At 43.3% G+C, this 15,352-nt stretch overlaps 1 protein-coding gene across 11 annotated transcripts in view; it reads left to right on the top strand.

Moving 5' to 3' along the window:
* neb (nebulin) overlaps positions 1-15,352 on the top strand; it is a 56,132-nt gene that overhangs the window by 21,406 nt on the left and 19,374 nt on the right. For all 11 annotated transcript variants that reach the window (XM_084688367.1, XM_084688365.1, XM_084688360.1 and 8 more), the window contains exons 50-100: positions 7-210; positions 383-487; positions 685-792; positions 872-1,183; positions 1,307-1,510; positions 1,683-1,787; positions 1,985-2,092; positions 2,172-2,483; positions 2,639-2,842; positions 3,055-3,159; positions 3,389-3,496; positions 3,724-4,035; positions 4,149-4,352; positions 4,452-4,556; positions 4,667-4,774; positions 4,922-5,233; positions 5,369-5,572; positions 5,790-5,894; positions 6,037-6,144; positions 6,361-6,672; positions 6,793-6,996; positions 7,145-7,249; positions 7,384-7,491; positions 7,577-7,888; positions 8,057-8,161; positions 8,355-8,453; positions 8,649-8,750; positions 8,927-9,034; positions 9,205-9,516; positions 9,653-9,757; positions 9,873-9,977; positions 10,124-10,228; positions 10,321-10,428; positions 10,556-10,666; positions 10,780-10,977; positions 11,148-11,252; positions 11,501-11,605; positions 11,707-11,811; positions 11,921-12,142; positions 12,274-12,471; positions 12,637-12,741; positions 12,933-13,037; positions 13,161-13,268; positions 13,417-13,524; positions 13,726-13,833; positions 13,962-14,066; positions 14,168-14,272; positions 14,465-14,563; positions 14,674-14,778; positions 14,880-14,984; positions 15,160-15,264. In XM_084688367.1, the coding sequence (XP_084544493.1) occupies positions 7-210; positions 383-487; positions 685-792; positions 872-1,183; positions 1,307-1,510; positions 1,683-1,787; positions 1,985-2,092; positions 2,172-2,483; positions 2,639-2,842; positions 3,055-3,159; positions 3,389-3,496; positions 3,724-4,035; positions 4,149-4,352; positions 4,452-4,556; positions 4,667-4,774; positions 4,922-5,233; positions 5,369-5,572; positions 5,790-5,894; positions 6,037-6,144; positions 6,361-6,672; positions 6,793-6,996; positions 7,145-7,249; positions 7,384-7,491; positions 7,577-7,888; positions 8,057-8,161; positions 8,355-8,453; positions 8,649-8,750; positions 8,927-9,034; positions 9,205-9,516; positions 9,653-9,757; positions 9,873-9,977; positions 10,124-10,228; positions 10,321-10,428; positions 10,556-10,666; positions 10,780-10,977; positions 11,148-11,252; positions 11,501-11,605; positions 11,707-11,811; positions 11,921-12,142; positions 12,274-12,471; positions 12,637-12,741; positions 12,933-13,037; positions 13,161-13,268; positions 13,417-13,524; positions 13,726-13,833; positions 13,962-14,066; positions 14,168-14,272; positions 14,465-14,563; positions 14,674-14,778; positions 14,880-14,984; positions 15,160-15,264 (7,725 nt within the window). The remainder of the gene's footprint in view (positions 1-6; positions 211-382; positions 488-684; positions 793-871; positions 1,184-1,306; positions 1,511-1,682; positions 1,788-1,984; positions 2,093-2,171; positions 2,484-2,638; positions 2,843-3,054; positions 3,160-3,388; positions 3,497-3,723; positions 4,036-4,148; positions 4,353-4,451; positions 4,557-4,666; positions 4,775-4,921; positions 5,234-5,368; positions 5,573-5,789; positions 5,895-6,036; positions 6,145-6,360; positions 6,673-6,792; positions 6,997-7,144; positions 7,250-7,383; positions 7,492-7,576; positions 7,889-8,056; positions 8,162-8,354; positions 8,454-8,648; positions 8,751-8,926; positions 9,035-9,204; positions 9,517-9,652; positions 9,758-9,872; positions 9,978-10,123; positions 10,229-10,320; positions 10,429-10,555; positions 10,667-10,779; positions 10,978-11,147; positions 11,253-11,500; positions 11,606-11,706; positions 11,812-11,920; positions 12,143-12,273; positions 12,472-12,636; positions 12,742-12,932; positions 13,038-13,160; positions 13,269-13,416; positions 13,525-13,725; positions 13,834-13,961; positions 14,067-14,167; positions 14,273-14,464; positions 14,564-14,673; positions 14,779-14,879; positions 14,985-15,159; positions 15,265-15,352) is intronic.

Here is a 15,352-nt window from a genome sequence, read left to right as displayed (position 1 = left end):
CTTTAGGCTGTGTACAAGGCTGATCTGAAATGGCTGAGGGGAATGGGATGGGTGCCCATTGGATCACTTGATGTTGAGAAGGCGAAGAAAGCTGGGCAGGTCCTGAGTGAGCAGCTGTATCGTCAGCATCCAAGCAAGTTCGCTTTCAAAAGCACAACTGAGGACATGCCCCTGGTGTTGGCTAAGGCCAATGCTCAGAATGCCAACAAGGTATTGTTATACTTCTGAAGTTTCCCCCATTTATTTCAAATTAGATACTGGCTAGATTATCCATTTATATAAAATAATGCTGAAAGGATGCTTACATTATTCCTTCCTAACATTATTTGTAGGGTTCATTGTGTGAACAGTCTAATGACGTGATTGTTTTTTGTTACTACAGCAAGCATATACAGCGGCCTGGGAGAAAGATAAGACAAGTATCCACATCATGCCTGACATTATGGATGTGGTACTGGCCAAACAGAACAATATTAACTTCAGTTTGGTAAGTAACTATGAAAAGCTCACGACACAGACAAACTTGACGATGATACATCTTCAAGTTTAATGGACTTTAAATGCTTGTGTGGATGGAAGTCCTTCATACCATGTTGATTGTGCTGTCATGTTTAACTGATTGAAACTAACTCCTAATGTCCTGAGTAGGCCAATAATTGTTACTATATTCTTTCATTTTTCCAGAAAAAGTATAGACAAGGTTTTGAAGACACCATCAAGAAGGGATATAACCTTCCTGTAGATGCCATCTCTGTCAAGGCTGCTAAACTTGGCAGAGACATCATCAGTGATGTAAGTGTCCACTATTATATTTTCAGTAAATATATTTTATTGTATGAAAATGTTAACCTTATTTACAAATTGTATTCAGGTCAAGTACAAGACAGGTTACCGCAAGCAAGTTGGCCATCACATTGGTGCCCTCAGCGTCCAGGATGACCCTCTGCTCGTGCTGGCTCTGAACTCAGCTAGGATTGCTAGTGATGCCCTCTATAAGAAGGACTTCAACAAGTCCAAGACCAAGTTTAACCTTCCAGTGGACATGATGGCCTTTGAGCTGGCCAAGAAGAACCAGATCCAGGTCAACCACGCCAACTACATCACCCGCCTGCACAACTGGACCTGTCTTCCAGATTCCAGTGATGTTGTACATGCCAGACAGATGTACGACATGCAGAGTGATGTGAGTATAGATTTCCATCATCTCTGTTAAATTACAACTCTTTATGTAGTTACCTATGAAGGCATCTGCACCCCTACTTTATGCAGTATATGAATACATTTTGATTTCTTTGGTCCACTTTAGGCTGTGTACAAGGCTGATCTGAAATGGCTGAGGGGATTGGGATGGGTGCCCATTGGATCACTTGATGTTGAGAAGGCGAAGAAAGCTGGGCAGGTCCTGAGTGAGCAGCTGTATCGTCAGCATCCAAGCAAGTTCGCTTTCAAAAGCACAACTGAGGACATGCCCCTGGTGTTGGCTAAGGCCAATGCTCAGAATGCCAACAAGGTATTGTTATACTTCTGAAGTTTCCCCCATTTATTTCAAATTAGATACTGGCTAGATTATCCATTTATATAAAATAATGCTGAAAGGATGCTTACATTATTCCTTCCTAACATTATTCGTAGGGTTCATTGTGTGAACAGTCTAATGACGTGATTGTTTTTTGTTGCTACAGAAAGCATATACAGCGGCCTGGGAGAAAGATAAGACAAGTATCCACATCATGCCTGACATTATGGATGTGGTACTGGCCAAACAGAACAATATTAATTTCAGTTTGGTAAGTAACTATGAAAAGCTCACGACACAGACAAACTTGACGATGATACATCTTCAAGTTTAATGGACTTTGAATGCTTGTGTGGATGGAAGTCCTTCATACCATGTTGTTTGTGCCTTCTTGTTTAATTGATTTTAACTCATTTTTAATGTCCTGAGAAGGCCAATAATTGTTACTATATTCTTTCATTTTTCCAGAAAAAGTATAGACAAGGTTTTGAAGACACCATCAAGAAGGGATATAACCTTCCTGTAGATGCCATCTCTGTCAAGGCTGCTAAACTTGGCAGAGACATCATCAGTGATGTAAGTGTCCGCTATTATATTTTAAGTAAATATATTTTATTGTATGAAAATGTTTACATTATTTACTCATTTTATTCAGGTCAAGTACAAGACAGGTTACCGCAAGCAAGTTGGCCATCATATTGGTGCCCTCAGCGTCCAGGATGACCCTCTGCTCGTGCTGGCTCTGAACTCAGCTAGGATTGCTAGTGATGCCCTCTATAAGAAGGACTTCAACAAGTCCAAGACCAAGTTTAACCTTCCAGTGGACATGATGGCCTTTGAGCTGGCCAAGAAGAACCAGATCCAGGTCAACCATGCCAACTACATCACCCGCCTGCACAACTGGACCTGTCTTCCAGATTCCAGTGATGTTGTACATGCCAGACAGGTGTACGACATACAGAGTGATGTGAGTTCACAGCTTTATCTATATAAAACATGTCTACCAGAGCTCACCATTAATATTTATTGTTGGAATTTTTAAACTTATGTATTGTTGAAAGTTACAATTGTTCACAGTAAAATACAATAATTTGAGTATAATGATGATCCCCTTACCTATAGGCCATGTACAAAGCAGATCTTAAGTGGCTCAAAGGACTGGGCTGGGTCCCTATTGGTTCAATTGATGTGGAGAAAGTCAAGAAGGCTGGAGAAATCCTGAGTGAGACAAAGTATCGCCAGCACCCCAGCACTGTGCCTTTTACAAGTCCTATTGATGCCATGAACATTGTCCTGGCAAAGAATAATTGCCTAACCATGAACAAGGTAATGTGCACCTCTCTACCCACCAACTTTGCAGCACAAATTCTTTGAGGTCATACAGAGATCAAATCAGAATATCTATTTATTAAATTCATATGATGGAGTATTCAATAACCTATTGAGACATGCACAACAATACATAACACCTCATAGAGGGACAGTATACTTGTGTGTGTGTGTGTGCGCATATATATTTATTGGGTTTTGTTTTGCAGAAAATGTACACCGAGGCATGGGAGGCAGACAAGGTGAAGCTGCACATCAAGCCTGACACTCCTGAGATTGTGCTGGGCAAGCAGAACTCTATCACCATGAGCAATGTGAGTACAGTGCTCACATCATCCGATTTTCATTATTTAAATACAAAAGTCTGGTTTGAGATTCAACTCTACTACTACCTGCTGGGTTTTCCGCACGGATTCAGAAGGCTGTGTGGATAGGAAATCATAGGACATTTACTTTACATTGACATGTTTTACTGACTTGAAGCAACTTGTCCTGAAAATACATGTAATTCTCACTATATTTTCTATTCTTTAATTTTTACAGAAGCAGTATAGACAAGGTTTTGAAGACACCATCAAGAAGGGATATTACCTTCCTGGTGACGCCATCTCTGTCAAGGCTGCCAAACTTGGTAGAGAAATCATCAGTGATGTAAGTGTCTCATATTGTTTATTTTCTATGCACACTATAATTATCGTCTGGGTTTGTAAAAAGCAGAGAATTTTAGGTTGAGGGAATAAGTTTAAATATAGTAAATCCATGTCAATTTTAACATTGTTTACTTATATATTACTTCAGAGCTAGAGATATAATTCACTCTCAATTGTTCATATAAGAACTGAAAGTATTTTAACAACCTTTTAATATCTGTTTTTCAGTACAAGTACAAGACAGGTTACCGCAAGCAAGTTGGCCATCACATTGGTGCCCTCAGCGTCCAGGATGACCCTCTGCTCGTGCTGGCTCTGAACTCAGCCAGGATTGCTAGTGATGCCCTCTATAAGAAGGACTTCAACAAGTCCAAGACTAAGTTCAACCTTCCAGTGGACATGATGGCCTTTGAGCTGGCAAAGAAGAACCAGATACAAGTTAACGATGCCCACTACAGAACTCGCCTGCACAACTGGACTTGTCTGCCAGATTCCAGTGATGTGGTTCATGCCAGGAAGGTCTATGATCTGCACAGTGATGTAAGAATAAGGACATTCAAACTCATTAGATGAACACAAGTCTGCTGTTTCAGGTTTCCGTGTTGTTACTGTCACATAAGAGCTGCTTCAGTCTATTCTTTTCTTCTACCTAGGCTGTCTACAAGGCAGACATGGAGTTTACAAGGGGTTTGGGATGGGTCCCTATTGGGTCTCTGGACGTGTTGAAGGCAAAGAAAGCTGGAGAGATTTTGAGTGATCGCCTTTACAAGCAGAAACCAGATGCACTTAAATTCACCACTGACATGCACTCTATGCCCATGGCTTTGGCCAAGGCCAATGCTGATATCATTAACAAGGTATGTAGTGTGTCCTGTATAATGTTCTGCTTGGCTAATATTCTATTTGAAAAAGTGTGTTACAATGATTTGATCTGAGACTTTGTCTGTATTTTGTAGCATCAGTACTTGGCTGCTTGGGAGAAAGACAAGATCAAAATTCATATGACCCCGGATATACCTGAAATTGTGCTGTCAAAGGCCAATGCAATCAACATGAGCAGGGTGAGCCCTTCTCTTCCTCTCCTTAAACTGTCTTGGAAATGTACATCTACGGTGTCTTTTTATATTTTCAACTGCGACTATTGTGGATGCCTCCTCCTTTTCCTTTGCAGAAACTATACAGGCAAGGAATGGAGGACTCCTTCCGCAAGCCTGTTGACATCAAATCAGATTGCATCGCAGTCAAAGCTGCCAAGCATGGTAGAGAGATCATTAGTGATGTAAGTACTCCAGCCACGAGTATTCATAAACATGGGATCATTCTTGTTACAGGTTAATCAAATTATTTGATGCATACATGGTGACGGATATCTGTGAGTTGAATTATGGACTCTCACCAAACTGTGATTTATTATTTTCTTTTTCAGTACAAGTACAAGGCAGCTTACCGTAAGCAAGTTGGCCATCACATCGGTGCCCTCAACGTCCAGGGTGACCCTCTGCTCATGCTGGCTCTGAACTCAGCCAAGATTGCTAGTGATGCCCTGTATAAGAAGGACTTCAACAAGTCCAAGACCAAGTTCCACCTCCCAGTGGACATGCTGTCCATTGAGTTGGCCAAGAAATGCCAGGTCCAAGTCAACGACTTCAACTACAGAACTCGCCTGCACAACTGGACCTGTCTACCAGACTCTAGTGATGTTGTCCAGGCCAGGAAGGTGTATGATCTGCGTAGTGATGTAAGTTCAAAGAGAGTTCCATTAATATGATTTTAAATTGGGTATACACTTTAACTTTTAAAACACAAATTAGTTGTTTAAAGCATACCGTTTAATAATCCTTTTCCCCCTCTATTTTTGCTACATTTTGATTAGGCCGTGTACAAGGCTGACCTTGAGTGGTTGAGGGGCACAGGCTGGGTTCCTATTGGCTCAGTGGATGTGGAGAAGGTCAAGAAGGCATCAGCAATCCTAAGCGAAAGGAAGTATCGCCAGCACCCCAGCAACTTCAAGTTCACCGCCAAAACTGATGGCATACCATATGCCTTAGCTCAAGCCAATGCACAAATAATGAACAAGGTACCGTACAGCGCTCTATTGTTAATCTGTTTTCAAAAATATGAAGGGTTATGGTTAATAAAGGTTTGATGACCAAGACAATAAGTTGGGAAAATGGATTTCATTTCATTAATATCAGTTACCTTTCTCTTTACAATGTTGCCATACAGTTCCGTGATTGACTGGACTGAAGCTTTGTCTTATTCACAGACAATTTCTTTCCCTTATCCGTTCATAGAAAGCATATGTAGAAGCCTGGGAAAAGGACAAAGTCAACATCCACATTATGCCTGACACACCAGAGATCCTTTTGGGCCAGCAGAACAAACTGAACACAAGTCTGGTAAGACATCAATTCATCACAATTTTAGTAACGTAAGAGTTGTATCAGTTTCACTGGACCATATTCCAAATTGTACACTGTGTGTTATCTTGGCTATTCATTGTATATGCATTGTATTACACTGTTATGTTTTTTTTTTTAGAAATATTATCGTCAAGGATTTGAAGATACCATCAAAAAAGGCTACTACTTGCCAAAAGATGCCATCTCCATCAAAGCTGCCAAGTCTGGCAGGGATATCATCAGTGATGTAAGTCAGCATATTTCACTACTCTGAAAAAAGCATGACCAGCTCTCAACAGTCACAATAGTGGGCTTTAAGTCAGTAAACTGCCTAAACATTATATCTTAACATAAATTTAAAAAAATGACTTCAGAGCTAGAGATATAATTCACCCACAATTGTTTATATAAGAACTGAAAGTATTTTAACAACCTTTTAATATCTGTTTTTGGAAACCTTCAGTATAAGTACAAGGCTGGCTTCCGTAAGCAATGTGGACACCATATTGGAGCCTTAAGTGTTCAGGATGACCCTCTCCTCGTGCTGGCAGCAAATGCAGCCAAGATCTTCAGTGAAAATGTCTACAAAGCAGACTTCCACAAGACCAAGACCAAGTTTAACCTTCCTGTTGACATGTTGGCTTTCGAGCTAGCTAAAAAGAACCAGATCCAAGTTAACGACGCAAACTACAGAACCCGCCTGCACAACTGGACCTGTCTGCCAGACTCCAGTGATGTTGTCCAAGCCAGGAAGGTGTATGATATCCGCAGTGATGTAAGTTAACAAAACACTTGGTCTGATTCAAAGCTCTACAAAGTCACCTCCAAACTTGCCTAGCAAAATAACCTTTATGGCTAACTTGAGCTGAACCTGTTCTTGTTTTGCTTCCTTTAGGCAGTGTACAAGGCTGATCTTGAGTGGCTGAGAGGATGCGGCTGGATGCCTCAGGGCTCCGTGGATGTCGTCAAGGCTAAGCATGCCCAGACCATCCTCAATGACCGGCTGTATCGCCAGCCACCCAGCTCTGTCAAGTTCACCAGCGTGGTTGACCTTCCCGCCATTGTCCTCTCCAAGCAGAATGCTGACACCATTAGCGATGTGAGTTTGTCACTAGTACTTGACTAAGCAGCCAAGCTTGTACTCTTTTAATAATCACATTTCTGGTTAATGCAGAAAAAGTCAACGTTATGTTTGAGATTCATTTAATGACTTGCTTGTTAATTGTGGTTCTTTCTTCCCTTTACAGAGGAAATACCATGAAGTTTGGGAGAAAGACAAAACCTCCATTCATCTCCCAGTTGACATACCTTCAAATGTGCTGTCCAAGGCCAATGCTATCAGTATCAGCAATGTATGTTTTACCTGAAATGTTCCTCAGATTGTGAATACGTTTACATGTAACTTTTAGACAGGTAATTGTATGCGCCAACCTATCGTACACAATTGTTTGTGTCGTATCTAATGTGAGGGTATTTTCTTTCACAGAAACTGTACACAAAAGACTGGGATACCCAGAAGGCCAAGGGGTACCACATTAAGGAGGACGCCATCGCTGTCCTGAAGGCCAGAAAATCCAGAGACATCATCAGTGACGTAAGAAAAATGAGCCAAGGTTGACTTTATCAAAGACAAAAAAAGACATTCTGTAACTCTTCAACTCTTTCTTTTATTTGCTCAGTACAAATACAAGACAGGTTACCGCAAGCAAGTTGGACATCATATTGGTGCCCTCAGTGTTCGTGATGATCCTCTAATCATGCTGGCTCTAAACTCAGCAAGAATTGCTAGTGATGCCCTGTATAAGAAGGACTTCAACAAGTCCAAGACCAAGTTCCACCTCCCAGTGGACATGCTGACCATTGAGTTGGCCAAGAAATGCCAGGTCCAAGTCAACGACTTCAACTACAGAACTCACCTGCACAACTGGACCTGTCTACCAGACTCCACCGACGTAGTCCAGGCCAGGAAAGCTTATGACCTTCAGAGCGACGTAAGTTTGCCTTTTTGAGTTATTTACTGTCAATGTTTCTCATTTCTAATTCATCTACTTGTGTTATGTGGACAAGGAAAACTCCGAATATGCTGTAGCTGGGGAAATGATTGTGTAAAATGAATTGTAATGCAATGCTAATGTATATGTTGTTGCCCCCCTCCCCAGGCTGTGTACAAGGCTGATATGGAGTGGCTACGTGGATGTGGCTGGGTTCCACATATGTGTTTGGATGTTTTAAAGGTTAAGAATGCCCAGAAGATCCTGGCTGATGTAAGTCACTTCTCTCTCACTCCTTTCTCTCAGATATGGGTATTGGAATTTCAAATATAATTTGATGATCCGTGACGGAATTCCAAATATATAATTTGCCAAATATTATCCAACTCCAGTTACACTTAACGCATGACTTGAATGCACCTCAATATTTAAGAGGTTTTATATTGTTGTTGATGATGTCTTTCAGAGAGGCTACCGTGTCAAGGTGGATGACCAGAAGTTCACTGCTCCTATTGATAGAATGGACTTTGTCCGTGCCAAGAATGCTGCTGAAGTCCTTAACGAGGTGATGAGGACATCAATTATTTGACAACAAACACAGTTATAAAGGTTGCTTTTGTGTCTTCAAATCTATTACCTTCGATGTCACTTGCTGTAGGAAAATCCGTTCATCTTGAGCAATTATCTTTATTCTTCATTCCCTTTGCAAATATGTAGTGTGAAGCTGACCAGTGCTTTTTAATCTCTTGACATTGTGCAGGCTAAGTACCGTGAGACTTGGCACAAGGACAAGATCAAGTACTCCTTGACGGACACCCCAATCCTGGCCACAGCCAGAGAGGTGGCCAAGAACCTGCATCCGGTAAGAGAGTTTCAGTTGTCTTAGACACTTCAACCAGTTCATGTTTGCTTGATACTGCATGTATGATTATAGTTATGAATTAATAGGGTATTCTTGTTTTCTTTAAAATGGTTGATTCAAAGATTAATTTCCTGATGCCATAACTTATAGAATACCATTAACCGTGTTCGTTGCAGAAATTATACACCAAGGACTGGGACAAGGTCAAGTCCACTGGATATTTCATGCCTGGAGATGCAGTTCCCATCAAGCAGTGTATCCATAATAACAAAGTGCAGAGTGACGTGAGTATAAGACAGCAAAGTGAAAAATACAATGTTAAAAAGACAGTCTTCAACAGGATGTTAGATGCTCATACTCTTCTACTAATAAAATATGTTATATGTATTTCGATAATAGTATATGGATTGATAAACCGTTGAATCGTTTCTGGCACTGACTCTTTTCTTTTTAGCACAAGTACAAGGCAGGTTACCGCAAGCAAGTTGGCCATCACATTGGTGCCCTCAGCGTCCAGGATGACCCTCTGCTCATGCTGGCTCTGAACTCAGCCAAGATTGCTAGTGATGCCCTGTATAAGAAGGACTTCAACAAGTCCAAGACCAAGTTCCACCTCCCAGTGGACATGCTGACCATTGAGTTGGCCAAGAAATGCCAGGTCCAAGTCAACGACTTCAACTACAGAACTCACCTGCACAACTGGACCTGTCTACCAGACTCAAATGATGTCCAGCAAGCACGCAAAGCCTACGACCTTCAGAGTGATGTAAGTCAACACTACAGACATCATTTCACATCACCATGTCATATTTGCTGTAATACATCTTATAACAACTTTTTAGAAATGATGAAATCATCCTTCAGTGGCTAAAGTTCATGTTTTTATGTCTCTTGGTTTCCAGTTTGTCTACAAGGCGGATATGGAATGGCTTAGAGGCTGTGGCTGGATGGCAGCTGACTCTGTCGACCACGTCAAAGTCAGGAATGCCCAGAAGATTATCAATGAGGTAAGTTCCTTGAATTCTAACTCGGCTACACAAGATGATATGTTAGAATTTTTTTCGTAGTTGTCTTTCAAGTTTCAACCGTATCTAACTCATCATTGTTTCATTTGATTTGCAGAGGTTCTACAAGAAGGATGCCAAAGATAACTTTGCCAAGTACACACATATTGTGGATCGTCCAGAAATCGTCTTGGCAAAAAATAATGCTTTCAACCTCAGTGATGTAAGCAATAAGTATTTTGTAGTCTTCAATATTTTCTTCCTAAACATAGAAAATGCACTACAAATGGAATGTATGCCACACACATACACTTTTTTTTATCACTATGGATGCTAAACTGTAAACTGTATTTGATGTGGTGCCATTAGCTGAAGTACAAAGAGACCTTCAACATTGAGAAGGGCCACTACATCGGTTCTGAGGATACCCCCCAGCTGGCCCACAGCAGGGAAGTCTCCAAGAACATCAGTGAGGTAAGACCTGAACAGCATCCAAACATCTAGTATCTAGTACAGTATTGGTGTGTGATCCGTTTTTTCATGCGAGTATTTTGATGTGATTGCAGAAATACTACAAACTAGCCTGGGATGAGGGTAAAGCTACTGGTTACCAGCTGAACCATCAGTACATGCCCCTGATTGGAGCCAAGAAGGGCAGAGAGATCATCAGTGATGTGAGTTAATTTTTATTTTATACTTAGTAATCCCTCACTGACCAGCATTTGTATTCTACCGAGAGTTTTGGGATTCTTGTTTTGTCTTGTGTGTTTATGTCTGTTATATGTGATCAAATGTCTCCAGGCCAAATACAAGAATGCCCATGAGAAGGCTAAGGGACACTACCTGGCTGGTACCCTCGTGGACTTCCCTGAAGTGATGCGCTGTGGTGCTCAAGAGAAGGCCAAGGGACTGGTGAGCTCTGTCAATGACGTGTATTTGGGACGAGAACAAGAGCATACTTTGATCTTCCTTATCCATTTGATAAGCTATCGTCCGTAATCTTCCCCCACTCTGCTTCATCATAGAGAGACTATCAAAAGGCCTACAATGAGACCAAGACGAAGAACCACCTCCCAGCTGACGTCATCGCCAACGTGGTGGCAAAGAAGAGCCAAGATATGCTGAGTACTGTGCTGTACCGGACCTATCTGCACCAATGGACATGCCACCCTGAACAGGAGGACAACATCAGAGCCCGCAGGAACAACGAAATCCTCAGTGATGTAGGCAGCTGGCATTGGCGCACACATGCAGACGCACCCACCCACACATGCAGCTATGCAACAATAAGATCCTCTGAAACACGTGTGATACATGTCACCCACCTGACGCTGCATGCCTATAATATTTCCGGTCTGATCAAACTGCATCCCTGTTTTGTGTTGCCTCACAGGTATTTTACAGAGATGACCTGAACTGGATGAAGGGGATTGGCTGCTATGTTTGGGACACGCCCGAGATTGTTCGTGCCAAGAAATCTTATGAGCTCCAGAGCGAGGTGAGTAACAAGAAAAGGAGGACAGATACACCAATATTTTACTTTCACTACAGTTTGTAGGACCCAATTTACCTCATTGTCAGGTCAAAATGTATTATTTCTTGTTCCACTATGAAAATCAAGCTGGAGCATACAGCTGGAGTAATGGTTCATTTTATTTGATCAAAGTAATGTACCACTGTAGGCTATGGTGTGGACATATTTTTGGGAATTGCTTAATTTGATCTTTGTCAACTTTTGTCTTCCAGCTCAAGTACAAAGAGGAGGGCAAAAAAGAATTCAACAACTACTCCATTGTGACAGATACTCCAGTCTACGTGACTGCTATCCTGGGTTCAACCTGGGCTAGTGAGGTACACAAACATGTCCTTCATTTTCATAGTCTTTAAGTTGTATGTATTCAACAATGTATTCATGAATGAGATTCACTCACGTCTGTTGTTTATTCCCCCAGCTGAACTACAGGGAAGCCTACCATAAAGAGAAGCACTTGTATACAACCATTCTGGACACCCACGACTATGCTAGGTGCCACGCCCTCAAGGAAATCTACAGCAAAGTATGTTTGAGATGTGTTCCCAAAACACCAATGGATCCCTTTCTCTGAAATATTTCACGTATGTCAACACCTTTCTGCTCTAAGTTATGCATGTATATGTTGTGTCCAGAAATCATACACAGATGCTTGGGATAAGATCAAGGCAAAGGCATACCAAATCCCCTCAGACTCCCATGCTCTGAGCCACGCCAAACAGCAGAAAGTCATCCTCAGTGGTGTGAAGTACAAGGAGGACTACGAGAAGTTCAAGTCTCTCTACAGCCTGCCCAAGTCCATAGACGACGACCCCTCCACTGCTCGCTGCCTCAAAGCTGGGAAGCTCTGCCTTGACGTGAGTTCACCATCATCCTTTTCTCCGATGACTCGGTCCCATTTTCTCCGACTTCTCCGACGAGCATTTTCAATAAACGTCCTCCATCAGATGAAAACGGTTGTTCACATCTATGGTTTCTCCTCACACAGCGCTTGTACAAGCAAGACTACGAGAAGACCAAGGCCAAGAATCACGTTGTACCCGACATGCTGGAGATTATGTCCGCCCGCAACACCCAGTCGATGATCAGCGAGGTCAACTACAGGAAGCACCTGCACCAGTGGATTTGCTTGCCTGACATGCAGGTGTTCGTTCAGGCACGCAAGGTCAACGAGCAGCTCAGCGATGTGAGTGTCTGTCCCGTAGCTGGTCTTCCATCTTACAGGACGATCCAAATCCCTAGCCTTCACTGTCAAGTTACATACTCGTGATACGACATCTGTCTACATCGCTGTTGTGGTTTGTCTTTTGCGGTGACTTTGCCCATTGCTGATCACTCTGTGTCTCCTCAGATCTTCTACAAAGATGACATGAACTGGCTGAGAGGTATTGGCTGCTATGCCTGGGACACGCCCGAGATCATACGCTGCAAACAGTCCAACATTCTGCAGAGCGAGGTGAGACCCTCTCCCCACGCCTCCTCGCCCTCATCCCCCCCCACCTCTGTGCTCGTTCACGTCTCGCACTTCCTCCATCCCCCCTCGTCCTTCTCCGCGTCATTGCGTCGACCCGATCCAAAGTCAAATGAGTCTGATTCGTCAAAATCGGTACGGTGATGATGCATGTATGTTTCTTTCACGCCCACCAGAACAAATACAGAGCCAAGGGTATCGAGCACTTCAAGGACTACTCTGTTGTCATGGAGACCCCGGGCTATGAGAACTGCAAGTTGGCCTCCCAGAACCTGAGCGACGTAAGTTCCCCTGAGGATTGCCCCTTCGAGACCGCCTCTCGCTGTCATGTCATCACACGTATGGACGACTATTTTCTCTCTGTGAAATTCTCACCGGTTCACTCTCTTCCCTGTTGCTTTCAGCTTCACTATCGCCAAGACTATGCCACCAACGTCAAGGGAACAAACACCGCCCCCGCGGTCACCATAGATACGGAGAGGGCCCGCATGGCCAACTTCATCCAGAGTGAAGTATGTCCTTCTGTCACACAGGAGTGTCAACCCTCACCCACAAAGTTGACCTCAGCCTTCATCCGAAACTGTGCATTTGATCTGTACCAGAGATTATCACTATTGAATCTCAATTGTCACTGATTTCATCCTCCTTTTGTGTTTCCAGAACTTCTACAAAGAAGCCAACAAGACCTTCATGCCCACTGGGTACACCCTTCCCTACGATACTCCTCTGAATAAGCAGGCCAAAACCAACAGCATTGTCACCAGCAGTGTAAGCATTCTGCCGTCTTCAGATTTCAACAATAGGGGGAACATCTTCGGTCGCAAACCTTAAATGCAGTGTACTTGTTTTAGAAATACATTTACGAGGATAAAACTACTTCTACCGGATGGTATTTCAATTGTTGTGACATAACATTTTCAGTTAATGTTCCTGACTCAGTCGATGGTGTTGTGTTTGTGTCGTAATTAGGTGAAGTACAGTGAAGCCCATGACCTGACCAAGGCCAAGGCCTATACCCTGGACCCCGAGGGGGTCAGCTTTGTCAACATCAGGAAGGCTAACAAGATCACCAACCCCGTAAGGCTACACCTTCCCAATGTTGACTCTTGTCCTTGACATGATAAGGATGTACTCTCTGAAGGTAGTGGGTGAGTTATACTGATTTTATTCCCCCCCCCCCTCTCTCTCTCTCTCTTTCTTCACAGCGTCTGTACCGCGAGAAGTATGAGAAGGAGAAGGATAAGTTCCATTCTGAATATGATACCCCCGAGATTAAACAGGTCAAGATGACCCAGGAGGCCATCAGCAACGTGAGTCACCGTCTCTCAACCTCATGCCGCCACTTTGGTCACTAAAATGTTCTTTTCACGCCATATTTTTTATATCCATTTACCACTTTTCCCTTCCGCAGTTGTGCTACAAGGAGAAGTACTTTAACAACAGAGGCAACTTGATCTCCATGGCAACCACTCCTCAACTCATGCACTGCCAACACGTGAATGAGATCACAAGCGATGTACGTCCAAAGACTCATACGTTGATGGGATTTGAGTGCAGATGTGTGACTTGTGTGTTTATATTTGTTTCATAAGGTTCACCATCAATCCACATGCGTTTTTGTTGTGTTTTGCACGCTGATACATGTACTGCAGCAGTAGTGTAACAATCCTGTGTGTTTGTGTACTTGTGTGTATGATGTCACTTCCAGTTGAGGTACAAAGAGGACCTGCAGTGGCTGAGGGGCATGGGCTGCTTCCTGTATGACACCCCTGAGATGGTCCATGTTCGCAACATCACCAAGTTCAGGGTAATCGACATCACCCGCTTCCTCATCCTTTGGCTCAGCGTAAAAGCTCTACCGTGGATACAACTTAGCAGTGGACCGTGTTTCTGAAGTTCCTCTCTCCCTTCAAATAGACCAGCTATGGCGTCGAAGCCATGAAGAACCGCGGCAAGTTCTCCGTGGTCCTGGACACCCCCGAGTACCAGCGCGTGTCTGAGCTCAAGACCCACATGAGCGGCGTGAGTTCCACGATTTCTTTCTCGCCTCCCTCCTACTCTGCGAGTTGTGTCCATTGAGCTCACCCGGAAGTGTTTCGCCTCCTGTTTCCTGTCCCCCACAGCGTGTGTACAAAGCCCAGGCCGTCGAGGAGCAGAGCAAGTGCACCACCACTCTGGACTCCATGGACATCCAGAGAGTCAAGTGGGCCCAGCAGCTCACCAACCAGGCAAGTCGGGACAGAATATTTCCAGTCCGTCCATCAATTGCATGTGTTGGTTTCATACGCTGAGCTTTTCTCCGCAAGCCTAGTTGGGAAGAAACCACTCCGTTTCCTGTCCTGTTTGTGCACAAAAATGATCCGCTGGTCATTTGAGGTGTGTTTGTGTGGTTGGTGTCTACAGTACCAGTACACTGACCTGGCTTCCAAGGAGAGAGCTCACTTCACCCAGGAGATTGACACCCCCACTATGGACCATTCCAGAGCAATGAAGGTCGTCTGCAGTGAAGTACGTCCTCTCGATAGTCTCTTCTACCTCAGCTATCAGATCTGTTTTTTTGGGGGGGGCACAGCTCTTGTAAATGAGGGGAGTAACC

The sequence above is a fragment of the Hypomesus nipponensis genome, chromosome 23, assembly GCF_054491055.1.
Source record: "Hypomesus nipponensis isolate SF chromosome 23, ASM5449105v1, whole genome shotgun sequence".
NCBI lineage: Eukaryota > Metazoa > Chordata > Actinopteri > Osmeriformes > Osmeridae > Hypomesus > Hypomesus nipponensis.
Note: the sequence above shows the minus strand (reverse complement) of the source record. Positions and strands in the feature narration are given on the sequence as shown.